The 25,636-nt window shown below is 33.7% G+C and overlaps 1 protein-coding gene across 1 annotated transcript; it reads right to left on the bottom strand.

The window, feature by feature from the left end:
- Positions 1-25,141, bottom strand: LOC111508770 (juvenile hormone epoxide hydrolase 1). Its single transcript, XM_074175063.1, has 5 exons — positions 24,900-25,141; positions 8,457-8,832; positions 6,158-6,523; positions 2,739-2,973; positions 1-262 (listed from the first exon to the last, which is right to left on the bottom strand). The coding sequence occupies exons 1-5, from the start codon at positions 25,080-25,082 to the stop codon at positions 64-66; spliced, it is 1,359 nt and encodes a 452-aa protein (XP_074031164.1). The 5' UTR covers positions 25,083-25,141; the 3' UTR covers positions 1-63.
- Positions 25,142-25,636: the final 495 nt, after the last annotated feature.

Genomic DNA, 25,636 nt, shown 5'->3' with positions numbered 1-25,636 from the left:
AAAACAAATATATCAATTTATTTCAACATTCATTCTTGGTTTAAAATCAACGAACAAAACAAATCACAATTTCTCCACCTTATCGGTGAATTTAAAAATATCTTGGGCCAGCGCAGCTGGCTCTTCGAAAGCAGCGAAATGGCCTCCTTCATAATCGCTAACGTGGACCAAATTTTGGAACATCTCTCTCAAAATTGCCTCGGGTTGAAAAGCTAACTCGTACCAAAACCTCGCGCATCCATAAGGTACTTTAGTCGGAATGCTAGAAGAAACAGAAAATATATAATTGGTTGAGTGATTCCTTGATTTCCAACTTTGTTGAAAAAGATAGATCTGGATAAGACAGAAAGATACAAACAATTCTTGCTTCTACAGTTCTTCCTACCAGAAACGAGTATACTGCAAGTACAGAGATCAGCCATGCAAAATGAATTGAAAAAGTTTATGACATCAAAACTGCAGTGTTGAAATTCGATATTGGTGCAGTTATAATTACTTGAAATTTTTGTTATCTGTTCAAAATGAGGCATCCTTGGACAAGTACTAATAGTAATAACGAGTGTGATAACAATGCAGACTTTGTCCAGTGTAGTGATTCCAATAGCGATGGTGAACAATGCGAAAAAGAGATACCAGTGAATAACATTCAGATGCATTTGAATATATTGAAACACAGAGAGTATGTTTCAATGTATATGAGAATCTATATCTTGAGTGTGGTTTCGAGGGAAACAACCTATTACAAGCAACATCAAATTCGACCAAAATTCCTTTCTCAACTGTACGTAAAATAGTCAAAAGCAAACTTTATGAACGCAAGACGCGATGTGATACAGGTTTACCAAAACCTTTGTTCGTCTAGTAAAATCCTTTAAAGAAACAATATACGACTGCTACAGAAGCAATGAGATTCCTATAACTGAAATCATACGGAAGAAATTGAATAATTCCGGTCATAACGTTTGCTGCTGTGATAAAATTCTTCAGAATTGGATAAAGAAATTAGGATTTAGATTTGAAATAATGAAAAAACTTCAAGCAGTTATGGAAATCAGAAGAATAGTGGAACTGCGTAACGAATACTTAGAACAAATAACTAAATATAGAAAAGAACAACGGCAAATTATCTATTTGGATAAAAGTTGGTATGACACTCACGACACAGTTAAGAAAGGGTGAACTCGAGGTTCGATAATGTGTACGCCCAACATGCCTGCAAACAAAGAATCGCAACTAATAATTGTGTATTGCAGAGGAAGTGAAGGATGTGTTCCGAATTCTTTGAAATTATATGGAAAAAATTTGAGGACTGTAATGTTGACTATGATAAGAACATGGAAGCTAATATTTTCGAGGAATGGTTTGAAAACACATTGATCTCAAATTTGGATGCGAATAGTGTAATAGTTCTTGACAACGCTTCCTTTCATTCGCGACAGCTATCAAAGTACCGAATAAAAATTCGAGAAAAGATGAAATACAAAATGTTTTTTAATGGATAACAATTTGTATTTTGAAGATTACTATACAAAAAATCAACTACTTGAAGTTTTACAGACAAAAGCATTTAAAAAAGTGTATGGCCTTGAGAGTATCGCTGAAAAGTATGGACACACCATACTGAGACTTTCTCCCCAATTTTTGTGTTTTCAATGTGTTTAATTTGGGTAGTAAGTTGGTAGTCCTGATCACGAATCTGAAGGAATTTTGAGCCTATTTTGCCCCCTAATATGTTTTACCGTAAAAATGGAGTGTTCCATCGCGAGTGGTGGACAGTGTATATCACTTTGGCCAACTCCATTCAGGTGGTAGATGCATTTTAAGCATCTTCATCAGTTCTGAGAGTTTCATCGTTCCAACTCAAATATTACGGAAGATACGGGGGTGTTTCCATGTAAAACACACTGTATGTGAGTAAGTAGTATTCAGAACTATTTCCAATTATCACCCTGTTATTTGAATCATTGTGATTCTTATATGAGCAGAAATAATTATTGAATAGGAAAATTAGTTAGCTCCCTTACTATATTATCAAAGGGGAGCTGTTGGAAGGTCCACAAGGACACACCAAAAAGTGCACATCAGAACTGCTTCGAGGGTTGGAAAAATCGCTAGCACAAGTGTATTATAACTGAGGATGACTACTCCAAAGAGCAAAATAGAAATTGATGAATAAATGAATATTCTTGGAGAAAAATTAAAATTCACCTCATTTTTTCAACAGCGCTCGTACAATTCACTAACGCAGGTCAATAAGGCCACATTTATATTGAGATTGATGAAAGAAAATTGAAACAAATGAATGAATAGAACATAAATAGAACGAATGAACAATCTAAGTTCATTATTTCTTCTTTCAGTTCTGAACAAAGTAATCGAAGAGATGAAAAGGTAGGTAGGTAGCTGACAGAGGACACAGAAAAAATCAAAATGAAAGGTGGAAGGTGAAGGGTGAAAGGTATTTTGAGGACTACTAGTTTAAGGACTGAGTATAATCTTAATACTGCAAAACTGGCCAATGGCGACAAAGAGAAAATGGAAATCAAACAAAAACTAGGCATTCAGTATGATGCATATGTGAAGCAACAGAATTCCACATGAATAGACAATTTCATAAATATCCCAGAATCACCATGAATAAAAAATGTCACCTTTGAAAAAAAGTAGCCCCGCTTCTTCATTCAAGAATCCTAGCTGATAGTGAACTATATTGAGTGTATACTTTTGATTCAACTCACTTATCTATTTGCAAACTCATGGTTTCTTTAGAAAAGCTCTCCGAATAAAGCCGCATGGATGTCGTTATAGATCTAGTCACCCAGTATATCATAACGTTGTCCAGGAGCTTTGTCAAGGTATATTTCTTGGTGAGTCCCCCATCGTCAAGGTCCTTCCATGCTGGATTCGTCCATGTGGTGAACTTTTCGAGGATATAAGCTGCCAAGCCCACAGGACTATCTCGTAGGGCGACACCTAACGACAAATAATGATTCTCACACATTTTTTCTACGAATAAGTACATGAAATCAAATTATTGCTACTTTTTCTAGCCGATCAAATTTTTTTCTTTGCACAAACAGACAAGCTTTAATTTTGGAAAATAAACTATTGTAAACAGTAATCAATTGTTGAAATAACTCAAGACACAAGTGTACTATTTACAAATAATCGTGAAAGGTTATTGAGAAGCTGTATTGTGAGATTCTTATTCAGTTAATATATTTATAGACTGTTTTTCACTCAATCAAATGGACCTGTTACCTTAGTAAAAATTAATGAAACTACTCAGTCGTATTACCTGAAGTGAAAAGTTTGTTTTTGGTGTTCTGAGATATTGAAAGAATAATTTTATACTTGATACCTCATATATGGAAAACTAAATGTGTTCTGACGTATAAATAAGAAATTTTGTCAAGAGATGAAAAAGAAGAATAATATCTCAAATTTAATAATAACTCTTACAACTCAGTGAACAAGTGTCACAATTATCGAATATATAATCGTTTTATATTTCATTTTTGAAATACGAGTTTTTAATTTTTTTTTAAGGGAAACAGTTCTAAATGTCTTTAAGTTACAACAAATCAACAACAGATAACATCCGAATATATTCTTGCAAGTTGTTGTTTACACAAATATTTTTTATCTACAGAACGAATAGTTGAGTATGAAATAAACAAACCCATTGACTGATAAGATACTGATAAGATACAACATTATATACATTGCAGACGTGAATAGTTCCATCTCTGTTAAGTTTTAAATGGGCCAAGATATCAAAATAAAAGAAAAATACGCAAAAAATAATTTTTAGTCATTTCTGAAAGAGAAAAACAAATGGTGTTGCGGCCAGGCGGTTCGACGTGGGTGCTTTGTTCACTCACTCGAATTGACTGCCGTATTGGTCGGTGAATCAACCCCTAGTCTGAACGATCGATTTACACTTGCAACCCGTGTCCAACCCGTGTTAGGAATCACACGTTAGAAGGTAAGACCTCGTTAATCCTCAGTTGGCACAAGTTTCTACTTCTGAGGGCTGTCGTTCGTAGGGGTGCGACAGCTGATTAATGGAAAAACAGATTTTGAACAGATTTTTTTAAACAGATCATTAGTCACTGAATGGGCGCTACCAACTTTTTTCAAATATAAAGGAGGGTCGTGTGATAACTCGTTGTTGTTATCCACAACGAATATTTTTTAATTTTTGGACTCTGGATCAGCTGTTTCTAAGTAATTGGCAGTTTTAGATTCTTCTCAAAGATCTGAACACAGACGATTACTATCATAATATCAAGAAATTATCTCTCCAGTTGATTATAATAAATGTTTAAAATGTTCGCCATTCACTGGTTGATTACAGTGATGTCTGGTCACAAATTCGTTTCTTACATTATGGAATATTTGTAGAGTAATGTCATTAGGAGAACCTTTCGTTCTAACCATAAGCTCTGGAATAGACTGTGTAACCTAAACTCTAGATTCCACAAGAAAATCTAAGGACGTCATATCAGGTAATCTAGCAGGTCATTCTGAGGGAGAACGTATACCTATCCACCGGTATGTATAACTGTCATCTAGTTTCTTTAGAACCAGTATGTCTTGCTAAAACGTAACATCAGTTGAAAACTCATTTGGATTCGTCGATTATCTAAACAAGTAATGATTCTCACATATTTTGTTTTTCTCCAGACAAGTTTTGATTTTGGAAAATAAACTATAGTGAAAAAGATCTAATTGTTGAAATTACTCAAGAATCAAGTACGAGAAATAAACGTATTGTCGTTAGCCTAAGAAGAGCTCACTAAATCACATGATATGACGCCTCTAAACGTTTTTGAAGGGATTCGTGACATCTGAAGTGTTCGCAGTTCATTCCAGAACTCATGATACGGAAAGAGGTACTTACAACGGAGGTACCCCATGAACATTTCATAATGTGAGTTTTTCATTTGTAAAATAACTTTATTAGTGTCAAGAAGTGAAAAGTAAACTATTTGAAAGTTTAAACTATATTTATCGTTCGTTTGCAGATTCTCAAAATGAAAATAAAACTGCTAATTACTTGTGGACGGCTAATCCGATTTCCTGAAGTTTTTCAATTAGACAGTCTAGTTGACTATCAACTGTCCACTTAGTTCCAATAAGTTACTGTATATACTGCTGAGATTATCAATGTCAGTTATTTCATTCAAACAATCAGAAGACTTATTAATTTCAACCATTTCAAGGTAAAGGCGTTTGGAAATATTTTTTTCTGTACGTAAAACTTTGATATTAGAGTAATTTGATTTATGTCCTGTTTCTATAGAATGTTGCGCTAATGCACATGATTTCTTATTAAACTTTATATCACTTTTATGTGAAGTTATTCTATCTTCAAGAATTCTAGATGTTGTTTCAATATAATCCCAATTACAATTGTACAATGAATGTAATAATTTGACTTTTTTGGTAGTATCCGTTTTTATCTTTCAATTTGGTATTCAAATTCTTTATAGTTTTGATATTTTTTTGATATTTTGATATTTTGATATTTTTTTGGCATATTTTGATATTTTGCTTATTATGAAAAAGTATTATGATATGGTTGAAATTAATAAGTCTTCTGATTGTATGAATGAAAGAACTGACATTAATAATCTCAGCAATATATACAGTAACTTTTTGGAACTACACCAAAAAACATTATGATAATAATGAAAATTGTATCAATCAACTCTCCCTTTAGAGTCAAAGATTATTAAATCATCATGCCCATAAATGACATTTACATTTACTCATTTCTATTGTAACTATGATTTGTAATGTTATTCATTGGCAAAAAAAACCACAACTCAATAAATTATAGGCCCTGAAGAAGCTTCCCACACACGCACACACACACACACACACACATATATATATATATATATATATATATATATATATATATATATATATATATATATATATATATATATATATATATAAATATATATATAATAAATATATATATATATAAAAAATTTAATATACATAAAATTCAAGTAGTAACCTAAGCTATCATTTCTGTCGGTCGTCCCGAGACGCAAAGATTTTTTTTTTATTCTGAAACGTTAGGAAAGGGTATAAATTAAAATATATTGAAGCATTATCGTTGGAAAAATGTATTACTCACCTATGGTATCGGGTTTAGTAGCTTGAAGATGTAAGTAACCGGTTTCCAAAATAATGTAAGTCCATTTATCCGTCATGGGATACACCAAGTGCTGGAGTTTCTCGTCAATGATAGCAGAAGGATAGAAGCTGTAGAGGAAGAGCTTGAGGTTAGATAAAGCCGTATTCACCACACACATATTGGAGTGCACCCCAAGGAGCTTCTCTGGGAACAATACACTCATTTGCTGAACGATAAGAGCTCCCCAATCTCCTCCCTGGACGTAATACTTGTCAAACCCTAACTTCTGCATTAAATTCTTCATTATTATTCCCATATGTGCAGCATTTAGGCCGGGGCGAACAGCAGCATCAGAAAAACCATAACCTATAATAGCACTAGTAATAATCCATAGAACATGTTCGAGAGGAGTATCTGGTTTACAGAGGTCAAAAATTGAATTTTTGACAGGAGTTACAATACTTTGTGCTGAATGTACAAATATTCACAACAGCTTCCCAATCGGTCAAGATATACGTTTTCCAAATGTAAGCACGCTGGGAACATTAATTTGAGACGTCAATGAAATGAGCAGATCAAAATTCTTATGAACACGTCAAATTCACGGCATTTCTAAACCCAATGACAACAAAATCATTGTAAACAGCGCCATTTGTGAGATAAATAATTTGATATTCGAAAAAAAGACATAATCCATTGAAAACAATATTTCTACCAACAAAACAATCGAAAAACTTTTCAAATACAGTGATACAATGTTAAAAAATTTGTAATTATTAGCATGAATGATAAAACCTATACCAGTTCAACTGGAGTACCCTGTACATTTTTCTAAGCATATACTATAAAATTATTTTTTCAACGTTATAACACAAGTGACTGTTTCTATCATTAAATATTGTTTTAAAAACTAAAAAACACGCTTTTGAAGAACATCGAACTCAAAAGCTTTAAACAATAACGAACAAAAAATACTAGTATTATTGTGAAAAAAGCAAAGGGCGCTTGATATACAAAAAATATGGCACAAAGCGCCCACGCTTTTTCCACAATAATACTAGTATTTTTCGTTCGTTATTGTTTTAAGCTTATTTAAAAAAAATATTTTTAACTTTTCAGTTTGATGTTCTTAAAAATCAAGTTTTTTAAACTATATTTATTTTATCTAAACTTTGGGATCAATCAGCCTTATATTGTTTAGAGAAATGACCATTGATATTTTCGTACAGCGCCATTTGCCCGCGAATAGATCAAGCAATAATGTCGATAAACCAAGGAGGGAACGTACAGCGCCATCTTCCCGCGAATAGATCAAGCAATAATGTCGATATATCAAGGAGGTTACGTACAGCGCCATCTACCCGCGAATAGATCAAGATAAGAAGATAATGTCGGTAATTGTGTCAAACACAGATCTCGAGCTTGAGAGTTAGAAACAAATATACATACATGCATACAGATGAAGCTAACATAAAGTGTTTAATAAAAATAACGGCGTATAATTTCAATTCAGTGTAATCCCAATTCAATATGGCGGCACTATGACCATCAATGAAAATATTGTCAAACAATTTGATATGATGATGATGATGAAATTCGAAAAAAGATATAGCTATATAAACGAGAGTCGAAGTCCAGATTCGTCATTTGATGACGCATCACTATCCTTCGTCAGTTCCCTGATTTATACAGTTTCTATGATGAAGAAGACGATAGTTTTATTTCCAAGCACAGTAGACCTCATTTCAGACACATACTTGCAAACTGCAAGACAGTCTCTGTCCCCTGACGAAGCTTTTGTTATGTAACAGCCAGTTACGTAACAGGAGGAGCATTGGTCAAATGCGCCTGAAGATAGAAAGACCATCCAAAATATATATATATATATATATATATATATATATATATATATATATATAGAGAGAGAGAGAGAGAGAGAGAGAGAGAGGGAGAGAGAGAGAGAGAGAGAGAGAAAGTTTTTTGAGAATGAATAAACTGCGAGCAATTCACAGTTAGTAAATTCTATATTGTAAAAATTAATTGTAACCGCATACGGAAATATTGAAATTGACAGATATTCGAGTTAGAATATGGAGTATATATACGGGTAATGTACCTATTCACAAAATAATTGATAAAGTACTGAATAATTTCTTAAAATTGTCCCAAACTTATAGTTACTTTTCAGTGACACACAAAAAAAGTGTTTCATTACATTGTCGATTTATTCCGTTTGCACAATGTGATGACGCATGTGTGAAGAAACGTTGACTGTACTACAGCTAAAAAATATTCTCACCTGGTAGAGACGGAACTATAACTTCGAACACAATATCTCTCCCCTTCTGAGGGGTAGTCAACAAGGGGATGATTTCGTAGAACTCCCTGACCGACCCTGGCCAACCATGCAACAGCAACAAAGGTCTTACTTTCACCCCTTTAGTTTTCTCGGGTTTGACGTGAATGTAATGGATATTCAGCCCTTGAATGCCCACTTTGAACTGGGGGAACTTGTTGAGGAACTTCTCCTGGTCCCGCCATCTGTAGTTGTTCCTCCAGAATTCTACGACCGTCTTGAGAAGGTTCGTGTTCATGCCGTAGTGCTGTTTGGCGCCCTCCAAGGGTTCTTGGAAGGGCAGAGTGTCTGTCAGGCGATGCTGGAGATCTCTCAGTACCTAGAATCAGTGTTGTCTTTTTAATACTTGTGTAGTAAATTCAGTACAGTTGGAACCTTGAAATAATGTTATTAGGCTGTACCAAAAGTTTTATTCGTTTTAGTGCCATGTGTTTTTGTAGCTCCTTATCTCAATGAATATTTATTGTACTGTATTGTTTTATATATTGATCGATAAAGAATTTTGTACTCTATACATTGATGCTGTTCATTTTTACCAAATTTTAATTCTTACCTCTTTTCAGCTTATTACTATTTGATGTCGTTGGGCGATTTTCCGGCCAATTTTTCTCTACGAATTCAAATAGAACCGAAGCGCTATTAAAACAGCCCAAAAAATTAACCAGGCGTTTGGCAATGAATCACTGTTCGACGTTGCTTTGCAAAATTTCGTTCCGAAGATTTTACACTCGAAGATGAGCCCCGAACTTGTTGATCTATAGTAATCCAGGACGCGGATTTGAGGCCCTGGTTGAGACTGACCTATCACAAACGGTGAGTTAGATGGCGGAAGAACTAGGCATCAGCTCCCATGCGGTTTTTGATGGTTTCAAACGATTGTAAAAGTGAAGAAGCTCAAAAAGTGAGTGCCCCACGATTTGAACGATCCGTAGAAATTATCACGTTTTGAGGTCTGTTCTTTTTTGCTTTACCGGAACCAAAACGATCCTTTTTGGATTGGTTCGTCACGTGGATCCTCTACGACAACACGAGACGTTCAGGACAGTACTTGGAGACCGATGGAGTCACCCCGGTACTTCCTAAAAGAGAAAACCCACCAAAAATAGATCATTTTTACTGTATGGTGGTCAGTGATTCACTATAACTTTCTGCAACCGGGCCAAACCATCATAGTAGAGTTTTTTGTGAGTATCGACGAAATGTACCGAAAGTTGCTTTAGCAGCAGCCAGTACTGGTCAACAGACAAGGTCCGAACCTGCACCACGACATCACCCGTCCGCACTTTTCACAAATCACCGTCCGAAAAATAAACAAATTGAGCGTCGAATATCTGTCCTACCCGACCTCTCGCCAACCGACTATCTAGTCTAATCAACAAGTTCAAAAACATGGAAAATAGAGATAAAGGTCCTAAGAATATGAGCGATAGCTCATTCGATTCGGAATCACCTCTAGAAAAATGTTTTCGAAGGATTTTGGTGCAGGTGAAAAATTGCAATTGTTATTAACAAAATAAGATTGAAAAAATGGTATTTAGTTTTTCGTTGATAACTCAAAAAATATTAAAATTCAAGCAATTTTGAAAAAAGCACGTTAAAGAGAAGGAAATTTACGATAAAAAAGTCCAGACTCCCAAAACTCTATCTCCATTATTTATAATTTTAATTTGACGTAGAAAATAGGGTTTCGCGCGGCTGTTACGGCATAAGCGCGCTGCCGCTAAAGAGAGTTTATCAAAAGAAATGATTTTTTTATAACATAAAATGTCATTTTGAAATTTTGAAAAAATCTAGTATCTTCTTAACACTTGAATGAATCGAGTCCCGTAGAAAAAAAGTTTCATCACCATTTTTCAAAAAGTTATTCAATTGATAACTAACAAATTTTTTCCCGTTTGCATAAATAATGGGATTAAAGGTATAAATAATTGGCCTATAAATTTTAAACTTCGTTGAGCCCTTTTGATATATATACTTTATACGATCCTGCGATAAAAGTTCATTAAAATTTATTCATTTTTTATAACTATTGCAAAACGAAATATCTACAAATTGTTGATAATTTTTTTTTCAATTGATATTCAGCTATGTCTGTTTTCACATTAAACAATGGCAGTTATTAACATGGGATATGAATTTTTTACGTAATTTGTTTATTGAATTGTTTTAAACAAATAGAGAGATTCAATATTTTTGAAAAAAAGTTTTTTGCTATTTTGTTGCCTAGAGATAATTAAGATTCGAAGAAAAAAATCTTAATTTTAATTTTTAATTGTTCAAAATCGATTTTGTATATTTCGATTGTTTAAATAATTAGTAAAGAAATAATTTTGCTTTCAAAAATCATAGTTTTTTCACTTTTAAATAGTTTGGCAAAAAAAATATTTTTTGATTAATTATTTAATTGTTTATTAGTTTAACAATTTGTTATAAACAAATATTGACCAACGTTATATTTTTTCTGAAGCAAAAAAAAATATAAAAACAGCTATATATTATATATACAGCGTGACTCACGGTCGATGGTAGGTTAGACGTTTCTGGAAAACGCAAAGCATGATTTTTCTGAAAATTTCACCTCTCACATTTCCTTACCTGTTCTATCGATCTAAAATATTTTCAGCATTGCGGCGTTGCCACTTCCATCAAAAAGTCCTAGCAACTTTATTTTTTTGAATGTATATTAATACATTTTTGGAATCGCTCTGGTATTTTAATACTATTTTGTTAATAATGTCCTATACCTATCTCTATCTGTTTTCGAGATAAAAAATAAATTGTGCTAAATATGGTCCAAAACATAGCCTTAATTGAAATTGAGTACATCAGTACTCTCAATTCATGAAAAGTTGATATTTTGTTGATAGTTTGGACAAACTTGAAATATTCAAATAACACCAAGAAATCGACTCCATATCATACAGGGCGTGCTAAAATTACTATTATTTCCATTGTGCATAAAAGTAGTCAAAAGTTCATTTTTTCAAGTGAAACCCCCTGTATATTACTCGGTAAATTGAAAGATGGTGAAAAATGCTTCAAGGTGATATATCATGTCCCTATACCTAAATCGTCAAGTTTTCTCAATAAAGTCGCTTCTTCTAGAAACATTATTTTTTTTTTTTTAGAATTTGGATTTAGGTAGCAGTGGAATTATCAAGCTTATAGCAGTTCGGTTACTTTAATAAGTAATTTACAAAGAGTTATCGAGTTATCCAAAATGAATGCAAATATCGATTATTCAAACGAAGTTCTTATGAAATTATTTATTATACACATGAACGAAGTGATCAAATCATTGTCAGAATGTGTAAAAAATTCAACCAAATGTATCCTGAATTAACACCAATGAACGAGAGGAAGTTGGTGAGGTTACAAAATAATTTCCTTAACTATGGCTCAAAGTTTCCAAGGAACAACTGTACCAAAAATTAGTCATTTCTAGGTGAAAAGTAAGATTTTGTGGGCTAAAACGTGTGAAAGTACAGACAATAACAGAATAGGATGATTCAAAATAACAAAATTGTAAACAAAACATCACATCTTCACAATAAATGCTGAAAATGTTGTCCATTACATTCTAAACACTTTAAAATGTTTTTTTGTACGCGACTTGTGGTTGCTTTTTCAATTTCCTGGGGATTCAGATCTTCAATACTCCGCACTATTCGCCGACGCAATTCTTCTTTGGTAAGCACAGTAGTACTGTATTCCCTTTCTTTTAAAACACCTCATAAAAAAAAGTCAAGTGGCTTGAGATCGGGTGATCTCGGTGGCCAATCCCACGGTCCTAAACGCCTAAACCAACGATCGTCGAAGAGTTCGTCAAGTTTCCTGGAAACTTCCTGGGTGGAATGAGCTGGCGCTCCATCCAGTTGAAACCACGAATTCCTATATTCCTCTATAGGCAAATTTTCAAGAAAATCGGTTACAGTCGTCCTTAATATTTAGAGATATCTCTCTTCATAAATAAAAAAGCTAATTTTATTGTTCTTCAGAATACAGAAAACATTCAGGTCAAATTTTTCTTGAAAACCCATTTCTTTTGTAACATGAGGATTATGATCAGCCCAAAAATGTTTATTCCTTCTATTGAAAATCCCATCCCTCGTAAATTTTGATTCGTCGCTCCAAATTATTTTTGACAAAAATTCCCGATCTTCCTGTGTATGAATCAAAAGGGATTCACAAAAATGCATTCTACGTTCGAAGTCTTCTGCTGTTAGAGCTTGAACTTTGGTAAATTTATAAGGATGCATCCCGTGATTTTTCAAAACTAATTGTACTGAAGCATGTGATACTCCTAAATATTTTTCTGCACTGCGAATGGAAGCTTCTGTATATGCATAAAAATATGCCAGAACGTTAACAGTATTGTCCTCATTTGAAGTAACAGGTTTTGGTAATGTTGAAGGCGCTTTTAACATGGAGCCATAGTTAAGGAAATTATTTTGTAATCTTACAAACTTCCTCTCGTTCATTGGTGTTAATTCAGGATACATTTGGTTGAATTTTCTACAAGTTCTGGCAATGATTTGATCACACTGTCCGTGTATAATAAATAATTCCATAAGAACTTCGTTTGAATAATCAATATTTGCATTCATTTTTGGCGATTTTTTGAAACACCGTCAATAACCATTTATCAATTACTTATAAAAGTCACCAAACTGTCATAAGCTTGATATTTCCACGGCTACCTAGAAATCAAATTCTTTAAAAATTATTTTTTGTACAACTGTTATTGAAAATCTCTTTGATAAAAACACTTCAATCAGAACACCTACCAAAAATCATTTAGAAAAGTTCACACATGCAGTTCGTGCTATTGGTAATATTAAATCCCTGTGAAGTTACTGACGATGACGAAGTAGTATTCAGTCCAACTGTAGAAAGTCCTTCATGACTAACCAATAATCTTCCTTGAAATAACGTGAGTTGGCGTATGTAGTTGTATTATATGCCTTGTAATCCAAAGATCGTGTGTTCAAATTTCATGGACCCTATAATTTTTTTTATTATCAGCAGTAACGTTATACAAAAAAATTTGTATGATACATTTGTTAAAAGTGATTTTATTTTGCTCGTGAGTTTGCTCCACTTGCTGACGCTCGTTTTGCAATAATCCCCACTCACAAAATAAAATGCCACTTTAAACACTTGTAGGTAAAACGTGAATAACTATTTTTCCACAAAAACGGCTTCATTAGGAAAACTTGACGATTTAGGTATAGGGACATGTATATCATCTTGAAGCATTTTTCACCATCTTTCAATTAATCGAGTAATATACAGGGGGTTTCATATAAAAAAATGAACTTTCGACTACTTTTATGCATAATGGAAATAATAGTAATTTGGCACGCCCTGTATGATATGGATGATATGGAGAGTACCTAATTTCAATTAAGGCTATGTTTTGGACCATATTTAGCACAATTTATTTTTTATCTCGAAAACAGATAGAGATAGGTATAGGACATTATCAACAAAAAAGTATTAAAATACTAGAGCGATTCCAAAAATGTATCAATATACGGGGTGTTCCATTTAAAAAAATATAATTGCTAGGACTTTTTGATAGAAGTGGCAACGCCGCAATGCTGAAAATATTTTAGATTGATAGAACAGGTAAGGAAATAGAGGTAAAATTTTCAGAAAAATCATGCTTTGCGTTTTCCAGAAACGTCTAACCTACTATCGACCGTGAGTCACGCTGTATATTATAAGTATTATGATAAATAAAAAAAAAATTATGGCACTTTTTATATATCATCTTTTCAAGCACTTCGATAACGTTCTCACCCGTAAAACCTTCGCCAGGCAAACACGGCAAACTACTTCATCGAATCCCGAGCACACAATTTTCATACCGCCGGAATAAATTGACTTGTGTTACGTGATTTAAATGGCGCTTATTTAGATCAAATTGAATATGAAATCACTGAGATATTACAATTTGAAGTAGTAGACTCATATAAACGGACAAAACTCTGAAACAGCGAATAGTACCCTGTTGAATGTTTCAGTATCTATTCACCATGTTGTTTGTCAGATCAGTCAAGTGTATATTTTCGACATGAAGTCATTCTTGCATGGTCATATTTATAAACAACTCATTTGCCTACACATTTCCATGTCGGTTGTCACTTTGTTTTTAGTGTCCACCTCGTTAGTTGCTATTATTGTTGAAATGAGATTTAAAATAATGAAAAACTGTAACTTCAGCAAGAAAAAGTGTGAATATATTATGCTGAATGAATAAATTATTCAGGGATTTGCTTTTTCAGTACTTTTTTATTCAATCGCCTTTTAATAATTTTTTTCGAAGAGTAGCAGCACCACTCTCTAGAACAATATCGAATATTGAAGCTAAACCACCAAGACCAGAGAAACTGTTATTATGGTGATTTAACCCGTATTTTAAGATGGTTTTTCGTGAATGACTCGAAACGTAGGTATTTCATTTAAAGAAATAATTCTCAGTAAAAATAAAGCTTATAAAAAACAAAGAGAATGGTGAATTCATGGTGTCTATAGGCCCAATACAAACTTCTTGAAGTTTGATTCTCATTCGTCGAATGCCAAAATCTAAAGTTTCAACGTGAAATAATCAAAAATAAAATCAGTTTTTGGAAGAAGTCCATAAAATCTTCTTTGGAGTTTCGAAAAAATCTTCATTTTCATTTTTTTGAAGTCTCTGGTATCAAAATTCAGCAAGTCATACGATAATAATGTTGACGAACCTGAAGCTGGAAGCTGGATGCCGGAGCAGGCGTCCGGAACTGGAACTGAAGGCCATAGCTAACGGCCTGACATACTTTGTGAACGTCAAAGGCGGCGAGGTTTGGCAAGACCAGAACATCAAAAGTGGAAGACAAGCCTTCATGGAAGGTTGAAAATTCCAATTGGAAAAGTCGTCATCTGATCAATACTCACATAATGAATCGAAGAGGTTTTTGTATTAAAGTGTATAATTTTTAAAATTCTTGCAAAGCGCTTTCGACTTTCATCATCATCAGTGCTCACAATAATTTGATACTTAATTTGATACTTCCTGTTGCCTGACAAGTGAGCACTGATGATGACGAAAGTCGAAAGCGCTTTGCAAGAATTTTAAAAATTATACACTTCAATACCAAAACCTCTTCGATTCATTAATTCAAATAAGTGTATTCAGCTTTTCCAAATCTTTTTAATACTAACATAGGCAGCAGTGAGGAATTGATGGATTGATGCTGTTTGAATCGAAAACAATGGGGATTATCATCAAGAAATGGATGCCACAGTATTCGAAGAATGGTTTAAAAACATACTTGTAAAACTTTCGCAGGGTTCCGTAGTAGTGATGGATAACGCACGTTACCACAGTAGACGAGTCGAGAAGCTGCCGACGTCGTGTTGGAAGAAAGCAGATATTACTGAGTGGTTACAAATGAAAGCTATTCCATTCGAATCGACCATGTCAAAGCGGAGCTCCTCTACTTGGCTAAACGTCATAAGTCAAAATTCGTCAGGTATGTCACCGATGAGATGGCGAAGACTAAAGGAATGTCGGTTCTTCGGTTCCCGCCTTATCACTGTGAATTGATTGGTTGGTTTGGGTTCAAATTAACGGATCCATCGCAAGGAATAACAAGACCTTCAATATGTGTGAAAGGAAAAAATGCCTATACAGTGCTCAGGAAACAGTCGACCAAGAAGCTTGGGAAAAATGTATTCACAAAACAATCAGAATCGAAGCAAACATGTGGGATCTGGATAATTGCATAAACTCATTATCAAAAAAAAATCCAGTTGTCATCAATCCCAATGAAACTGATTCATCCAGTGAAGAATCACTCAACAAATTCCTGTAGACTTTTTTCAGATAATAAATTATCACAATGTCTTATTCAATGTGAGTATTTTCATTAAACCTATAAAATTTTTCTGAATCAACTTTAAAATCCAATAAGAAATATGAATCACCATTTACAAACCAACAAAAAATCGTTTAAGAGGAATCCATGCCCACTTGAAACGTATTTTACTTATAGTTTCTCAACCAGTTATCCGATTTTCATACAACTTGCACCGATCGCTTCAAAAAAATATTCCTCAAGTGCCTGACTATTGTTTTTCGAATTTTTGAGAAGAAAAAAATTATCCCAACTAAATTGTTTTGAAATCATGGAAAATGAGAGTTAACCTCTAGTGAATATAGTTTTTTTGAAATTGAGTACATTTTCAAATCATCACATTTTAAATGAAAACTTTGAGAAGTAAAATAGAAAATGCATTTACGGCAACCAGTTCGTGGCGCCCTCTGATCACCCGACAATCTCTTCCCTGATCGCAAATGCAACGGCAAACGGCGTGCGGATTTTTATTTATGGGCTGCAATTCGTTCATTGTGAATTACTCCTTCATGGTTTTTGAATTCGGAACTTGCTTTTTGCTGTGATTTTGGGAAAGGAAGGCTAGACGCTGCGAAAGGAAAACGATAGTACACAAGTGAGAAAATACGTAGGCGTAGAAACATCGGTAAGAAATCAATAACTATTCAATTAGTTTAATCGCACTATTTTATAAATTTGAGCGATATCATTATGACTCAAGGTTAGTTACATACTGAAAACGATGTTTAGAGCAAATTCATTGGAATTCAACTTCGCATTCAATTTTATTTTTGTATGACAAAAGGAATATTCATGTCCGATTTTATTTATTTTTGACATGGTTTTTATTTGGGATTGTTAGCCTCCACACATATGTTTGAAATGTGTTTTACTGTTAACCAATTATCGTCCCCCTACTAACGATAACCCTCAGAAGTCGAATCTTGTGCAAGCAATGGACTAACAGGGTCTTACCTTTTATCATGTGGTAACATTGCTATATTCTAAACTGTAACAGATACGAAGACGGTTAAATGGGGAAAAAGGTAACTGTCATCGGAAACAACACAACGGTTGAAGAAAATTTACGGGGACTCTCACCCCTCTCATATTTTTTTAATGGAATTGTTATTTCGGAGAATATCACAAAATGGAAATGAAAAATGTTATTGTATTCGAATTGTATTGTAAATGTGTAATAATAAATATTCGATAAAACGTTTCGTGTCAACATGGCCACCATCAACTTTTTATTACAGATATTGATAAAGTAATAAATTCACTATCCAAAGATATATCACATTTGTTATTTTTTTAGCGTCTCATTTGAAATAACTACCGTCATCAGTGGCAATTTCAAATTACGTTTATGTCGTCACTTCTTTTGTGAATTGTTTCGATTTCTTCAAAATATAATTCAGACAACCCAATAAATTCGACAGGTAGCTACCCTAACACAATGAAAATTCGTACTTTTTCGTTTTGGAATTTTTTGTATTGCCGTAATTCTTCTTTCAAGGGTTATTTCTCCCTAATCAATTATAATTCGTAATATTTTTATAATTCTCAATCCTGGAAGTAACTAAAATATCAGTTTTTATTCAAAATTCGATTGTTGTATAACGTATAGGCTTTGCTTGGTTACTAGGGCAGAAAAAATTAATGTATTGTTGATATGTATATGATGGAATCGGCCGATACTTGATGAAAATCCATAACTAACGTATTCCAAAAACACTTTATTGTGAGATTTTCACTAAATTGTTTTACAAAAACGCAACACGTGTTTCGCCATACAATGGCTTCATCTGGCGTGTCTTTCAACTAATTCTACACATTCAATACTAAATATATATATAGTTTATGGAGTACCTGAAATCAAAGTACCTGTAAACGAAGTACCTGAATTTTAAGTAGCTGATATTTTACCTGAGTTTCTAACGAATTAAATTACCTGCACTTATGTTCCATTTTCACATTTGAAAAAATATATTCAGTAACGGAGAGTTATTGAGTTCTAATTGATCATTCAGTAAATTACCCGAATTCCTGAATCTATTGATTTCTAAACATTCTAGATGATTAAGTTTCAAACTCTTCTCTTCTAAATGTAACACCTCGTACTCATGATTGAACTCGTGTCCTTCTGCTAAAAGATGGTTTGCAAATGTGGAATTGGTCTTTCTATTTACAAAACTACTCCTATGTTCTTTAATTCGTTGGAAAAATGTTCTTCCTGTTTGCCCAATATACAGTTTTGGACAGGAGCCACAAGTCAGCTTATATACTCCTGATCTATCCGACACCAAAGTTTTGTCCTTATTGTTTTTAATAAATTTACTTAGGTTATTATTCGTTCTATAAGCTACGTTTACTCCTTCTTTCTTCAAAAAACGGGCAATATTCCTGTTTGGTTCCCCCACATATGTCAATGTCTTATAACTCACGTTATCGCATCTTGAATATGGGTAGACCAGATCCATGGCTTGCTTTTGTCGTTTTTTGGAAAGAATGGAGTTTACAACATCTACCTTATAACCGTTATTAATCGCGATTTGTTTGATCAAATTCAGCTCTTTCTGGAAATCCCTATCAGACAGTGGAATATTCAATAATCTGTGAATCATACTATTGAATGCAGCAACTTTATGCTGGTTGCTGGTTGATTTTTACAAGAGCAGATAAAGGTCGAACGGTTATTGCATTAAATAAAAAGGACTACATAGGAAAAACTCTAGATTTCCTTAATTCAGGAAGCTACGAGATTCTGAGGAATGATCCGACAACTATGTACCAGAAAAAGGTTAAGGAAACTCTCAAAACAATAGAATTGGTTATGAATGGAAAGGATAAATGCAGAGCATTGATCATGAATCCACAACCACCAAAACTATATTCTCTTATTAAATTACATAAAACCAATTTCCCGATTAGACCAGTGGTATCGTTCGTAACGGCACCTACTGTTAAAATCTCAGAAATCCTGATTAAATTGATACAAACCTATACCAATTTCAAGCCTAAATTTAGTATAAATAATTCTTATCAATTAGTGGATAATATTAAAGACGTAATCCTCCCAGATAACTCAAAATTAATATCGTTCGATGTCCAAAATTTATTTCCCAGTATCCCGCCAACTGAAACAATTGGACTAGTGGAGTGTCTCTTAGACAAAAACCATGTGAATCCACTGATAAAACAAGAGATTGTTGATTTACTCACCATTTGTGTGTCTCAAAATTATTTCCAGTTTGACGGAGAATTCTTTTCATGCAATGAAGGACTAATAATGGGGAATCCTTTGAGTCCCTTACTGGCGGAAATTTTCATGGATAGCATAGAGTATGAAATCCATAATAATCAGTTAGCCAACAATTGTTTGTACTGGTACAGATACGTAGATGATATCTTAGTATGTTTTACTGGTACAGATAGGCAATTAGGCAAGTTCATTGAATATGCCAACTCCATCCACCCGTCAATAAAATTCACCACTGAGAGGGAGGTAAATAATTCAATAAATTATCTGGACTTAACCATTACGAAAAATAACAATAAACATGAGTTTGCAATTTTCCACAAACCATCGTACACGGACATTATCATACATAATTCCTCCACACACCCGTACCAGCATAAAGTTGCTGCATTCAATAGTATGATTCACAGATTATTGAATATTCCACTGTCTGATAGGGATTTCCAGAAAGAGCTGAATTTGATCAAACAAATCGCGATTAATAACGGTTATAAGGTAGATGTTGTAAACTCCATTCTTTCCAAAAAACGACAAAAGCAAGCCATGGATCTGGTCTACCCATATTCAAGATGCGATAACGTGAGTTATAAGACATTGACATATGTGGGGGAACCAAACAGGAATATTGCCCGTTTTTTGAAGAAAGAAGGAGTAAACGTAGCTTATAGAACGAATAATAACCTAAGTAAATTTATTAAAAACAATAAGGACAAAACTTTGGTGTCGGATAGATCAGGAGTATATAAGCTGACTTGTGGCTCCTGTCCAAAACTGTATATTGGGCAAACAGGAAGAACATTTTTCCAACGAATTAAAGAACATAGGAGTAGTTTTGTAAATAGAAAGACCAATTCCACATTTGCAAACCATCTTTTAGCAGAAGGACACGAGTTCAATCATGAGTACGAGGTGTTACATTTAGAAGAGAAGAGTTTGAAACTTAATCATCTAGAATGTTTAGAAATCAATAGATTCAGGAATTCGGGTAATTTACTGAATGATCAATTAGAACTCAATAACTGTCCGTTACTGAATATATTTTTTCAAATGTGAAAATGGAACATAAGTGCAGGTAATTTAATTCGTTAGAAACTCAGGTAAAATATCAGCTACTTAAAATTCAGGTACTTCGTTTACAGGTACTTTGATTTCAGGTACTCCATAAACTATATATATATTTAGTATTGAATGTGTAGAATTAGTTGAAAGACACGCCAGATGAAGCCATTGTATGGCGAAACACGTGTTGCGTTTTTGTAAAACAATTTAGTGAAAATCTCACAATAAAGTGTTTTTGGAATACGTTTGTTGATATGTGTTGAGAACCATCAGACGTTTATGAATTTATCAAAGAAATAGTCAAATGATGAAAGGACTGATATGCTATTTGGTTATGCAAAATAAAATAGAAATCCTCTTTTGTATGTATGTTGTATGTATGTTGAGCTATACACAAATCATCGTATTCCGAACATCCAAATGTTTAGACGATTAGAATGAAATTTGAGGGACTATGGTGCATTTGACAAAAAGAAAACAATAAAATATGTAATTACTGAAAGTATAAGGAATCGAATAAATGTTATGGGTGAGCAAATATTACCACATAAAAATTTATACAGTGAAAACATCTTTTTTTATTTAGAATTGGCCAGTTACAAAAATTATGCTAATCAAGATTGTTTTTTACGAGAAATTGTCCACGAAATGGGGATTTCTGTAAAATCCACCAGAACTATTTTGAAAAAGAACAAACATACCTAAATGCTACAGGATACGCCAAGTTCATCACCTCAATGAAAGGGATTACGGAAGCAGAGTACGATTCGCGAAGTGGTTTAAGACGTAGAAATAGGGAAGTTGGAAATACTTGTGAAAAAATAATATGGACGGACAATTCAAAATTCACCAAGAATGGTTGGTTTAACAGAAATATCCATTATAGGTGGAATAATACAAATGAACATTCACATAAGGAAACAAATTTCCAAGAAAGGTTCGGAATAAATGTTTGGTTGGGAATGGTGGGAACAAACATTTTCTATTCAATGAATTCGATAGCTACTTAGATGAATTGCCACTGAATATCCACCATAAAATACAATATTTTCAACAGGACGGCGTTCCTCTCCATATGTAAGGGAACATTCAGATGGAATATTCCCAAGAAAATGAATTGGAAACAATGGATCAATTAACTGGCCAGCTCGATCCCGAGATCTTAGTCCTTTAAATCCTTGTCAAACAAAAAATAAGAGATGTATGTATTAGTATTACACCTATTATGCTAGAAAATTGCCACATAAATTGTGTGGACCCACAACTTATGTGCATTCAACAAAGAGATCGTGAATTCGAGCATTTAATGTAACTATGTAGCTTTGATTTTCATTTTTCACAAAAGTTCATGATAAAATGAACTGTTTTTCTGTTTGATTGTTGCCACTGATGATGGTGGTTATTTCAAATGAAACGCTACAAAAATATCAAATGTGATACACCCTTGGATTGTGAATGTATCACTTTATCAATATCTGTAATGAAAAAGACAGGTCCGTATTCGAAAAAAAAAGTTGATGGTGATCACGATGACACGAAACGTTTTATCGAATATTCATTATTACATCGTCATAGTACACTTCAAATACAATAACAGTTTGAGGCCCCGGCGTCAAGTCACTGTAGCTTATAAATTATATTGATGACGATTGACAAAATATTTTTTTATAAATTGATTGATGTAGTAGCCGTTACTACGTCGTAGGAGATCATCATGAAAAATGGGAAAGAAACTTTCTGTTTTCACTACTTTTAATAAATGTGGTGAAAAACTATAGTCCGTTCATAATTTGTCGATAGCACAAAATGAGGGCCCAAGTCATAAAACGGTCGTAAAACTCGTAAAATCATAGGCGGAGGTTCCTGAGGTGTTTATTCATTAAATATAAAGCTTCAGTTTATATTCGAAACTTGCCTTGAAAGGGTGAAGTTGTTACGAACGAAAATAATTTTTGGTTTAGTACATTTTTTAATCGCATTTAATTTACGGCTCGTTGGTGTTTCGGCGTCTACGGCAGTAATTAACGTCTCTAATATTTATTTTGCGAATTTTGTGCAGTGCGTGAGTAACTTTTTTTCATATTCCTACAAACATATACGTACCTTTCGTTCCTGCTTGTTTTGTTTGATTGCTTGCGATGGCTTCGTCATCATCATCAACATCATCAAGTTTTACACCGGTACTGTTGCGTACAGTCAGTAAGTCTGTCTATTCACCAAGAGAGAAGACTATTGTTTTGAACGTTCACGATGCTCTGGTTTCTCAGAATCCCACAAACACTGTTCAGAACATAATCAAGAGTTGTGCCAACATGACGGGCGTAGGGGAGTCAACAATATATAGGTTCCTATCAGAAAGAAAAAAAAAAGGTATAGCTAACCCAAATACAAACGAATACTTAAAGAGGAGGAGAAAACCTATTGAAATTGATGAATATTTGCCAAAAATGGTATTCGAAGGAAAATTCACGAATTTTTTTACAAAAAAGAAATACCCAACTTAAACAAAATTTTACAAGAAGTTAGAGACGACCCGGATTTGCCTCATGTCGAACGAACCAAATTGTGGCAAGTTTTAAAAGAATTAAATTTCCGGTGGGAGAAATCAGACCGAAAATCCCTTTTGATTGACCGGGAAGAGATAATATGTTGGAGAGGAAAGTATCTAAGATCTATACGAAAATTTCGGGCTGAAGGAAGGCCAATTTACTATCAGGACGAAACGTGGGTAAACGCAGGTCATACTCTCACAAAAATGTGGACAGATAAAAATATATCAAGCTCCAGGCAAGCCTTTATGGAAGGTTGGTCTACTGGTATTTCCCCACCCTCTGGTAAAGGCAGTAGATTAATAGTTTCTCACATTGGCAGTGAAAAAGGATTTGCTAAGCATGGTTTGTTGGAATTTGAATCCAAAAGCACAAAAGACAGCTGATGTTTTCGAAGAGTATTTTGAGAGATGATTGAACATATACCACCAAACTCAATTATAGTATTAGATAATGCACCTTATCATTCACGACTAGTTGAAAGACTTCCAACGACTGCGTGGAAGAAACAGGATATCATTGACTGGCTGCGGAATAAGTCCCTGCCTTACGAAGATGGAATGGTTAAAGCAGAACTTTTAAAAATTGCCCGGCAACACAAATCTAAGTTCAAGAAATACGTAGTTGACAAAATGGCGGAAAGACGAAACATCACAGTCCTTAGACTTCCACCCTACCACTGCGAATTAAATCCAATTGAACTCATTTGGGTACAAATGAAAAGCTATGTGGCTAGAAAAAATACGTCATATAAAATACAAGCTGTACGTGAATTGTTATATGAGTCTTTACAACAGATTACAGAACAAAATTGGCGAGATGCAGTAAGACATGCAATAGAAGAAGAACAAAAAATGTGGGATCTTGACAATATAATTGATGCGACTGTAGAGACACAACCGCTAATTATTAACCTGCAAGACGACTCGGATTCCGAAGATGATCCTGTTTATTTTGAATTTGAATAGTTTTGTAAGTAATCGTATTTTATATTATTTAAAAATAAGTATTAATTAAATAAATGTATCTTTTACAAATTGCAAGTAACTTATTATTTTTGAATAAAATAAAGAATTTTTTTTAAAATAAAAATACAGTTTACAGTACCTACAGTTTAAGAATATTAATATATTTATTTATTTAAAGTAACTAATGTTTTAATCATATACTCTACGACACTGGTCACTCATTTCCACTCAAAATACCTACATAATCGGATTAAAAGTTTTATAGCTGTATTGTATTTCTTCAGATACAAGGTGGGTTAGTCGAAAACATCTTAAACTGCCAGTTTTAGTTTGGTTTTTGTTATTATATCATATTAGCTGTCCTCTCTGTATTTCAGTTCTCTAATGAGGGTCAAACTTGCAGTGAGCTATCAACAAATTATGAACGGACTATAGAAATTTTAATTTCACATTTTTCATATTTTTTTTTATATAGTTGCACAGTTGACTTCTATACTTGAAATTGGTTATTTTAACTGATCTGCTATTATTTTCAGTATTGTTTTTTATATCAGATTCCTGGAAAAGTTATCTACGCTGTGCCCTAGACCACGACCTGAGTTGACACTATGAGTAATCCGGTCCTGACAATCCCAATTGAAACCAATCGTTTGTAATTTTTTGCCTACCTCATCAGAAACATTTATTTTGAATGGTGTAATACCGGTATCTTTGGATGGAGAACCGGGACCCCACCATTTTTCCTCCATTTTCGGCACCGGAGGGACTTGGAAAAAAGTTTTCCCTGCGTAAAAGGCGAACACTGAAAATATCAACACAATCACAGCGAATTTAATAGCCGCCGAAGCCATTTTATTCGTGTATAGATACTCAAGCTACGGCTACAAAGTACAAACTGAAACTGATGAAATGAAGATTGAAGGTTAAATTTGTTTCATTCTATTTATTTATCGTCAGCGGCGTTGTCAGAGCGAATGGTTTTTACAATGAGTCTTCGAGATTATTATCACAGTTGGCAACTAGCTTATTTATAATCGAATAAGCATACAGGGTTCTCCGCCGCTTAGTCAACAGTATTGCAAGATGCATACAAATTTATTTAGATGTGAAGATTTTCATCATTCTATTGAAAACACCAGAATAAAAATTACGGTCTATTAACGCGCGTTTCGATAACCAAATTAGCGTCCTCAGGAGAACATTTTGACTAAATGTTACTACTATATTAGTGTTTTTATATGCTAGTGGCCTAACCACTAGCTTTTATTGATCTTATGCTAAACTACCGGTTTTTAATGCATCTAATTAATTATGTATTTCTTCCATATTTGCGATTATTTCTAGTATTTATCTGTTTTTCATTTACAGTTATTACGTATGAGACCAAACAAAGGGCTATTCGAAA

The sequence above is a fragment of the Leptinotarsa decemlineata genome, unplaced genomic scaffold, assembly GCF_025532065.1.
Source record: "Leptinotarsa decemlineata unplaced genomic scaffold, Ldec_3_MD MMD2_tig00000882_RagTag_RagTag, whole genome shotgun sequence".
In the NCBI taxonomy this organism is placed as follows: domain Eukaryota; kingdom Metazoa; phylum Arthropoda; class Insecta; order Coleoptera; family Chrysomelidae; genus Leptinotarsa; species Leptinotarsa decemlineata.
This window is presented reverse-complemented; position numbering and strand designations above follow the sequence as displayed.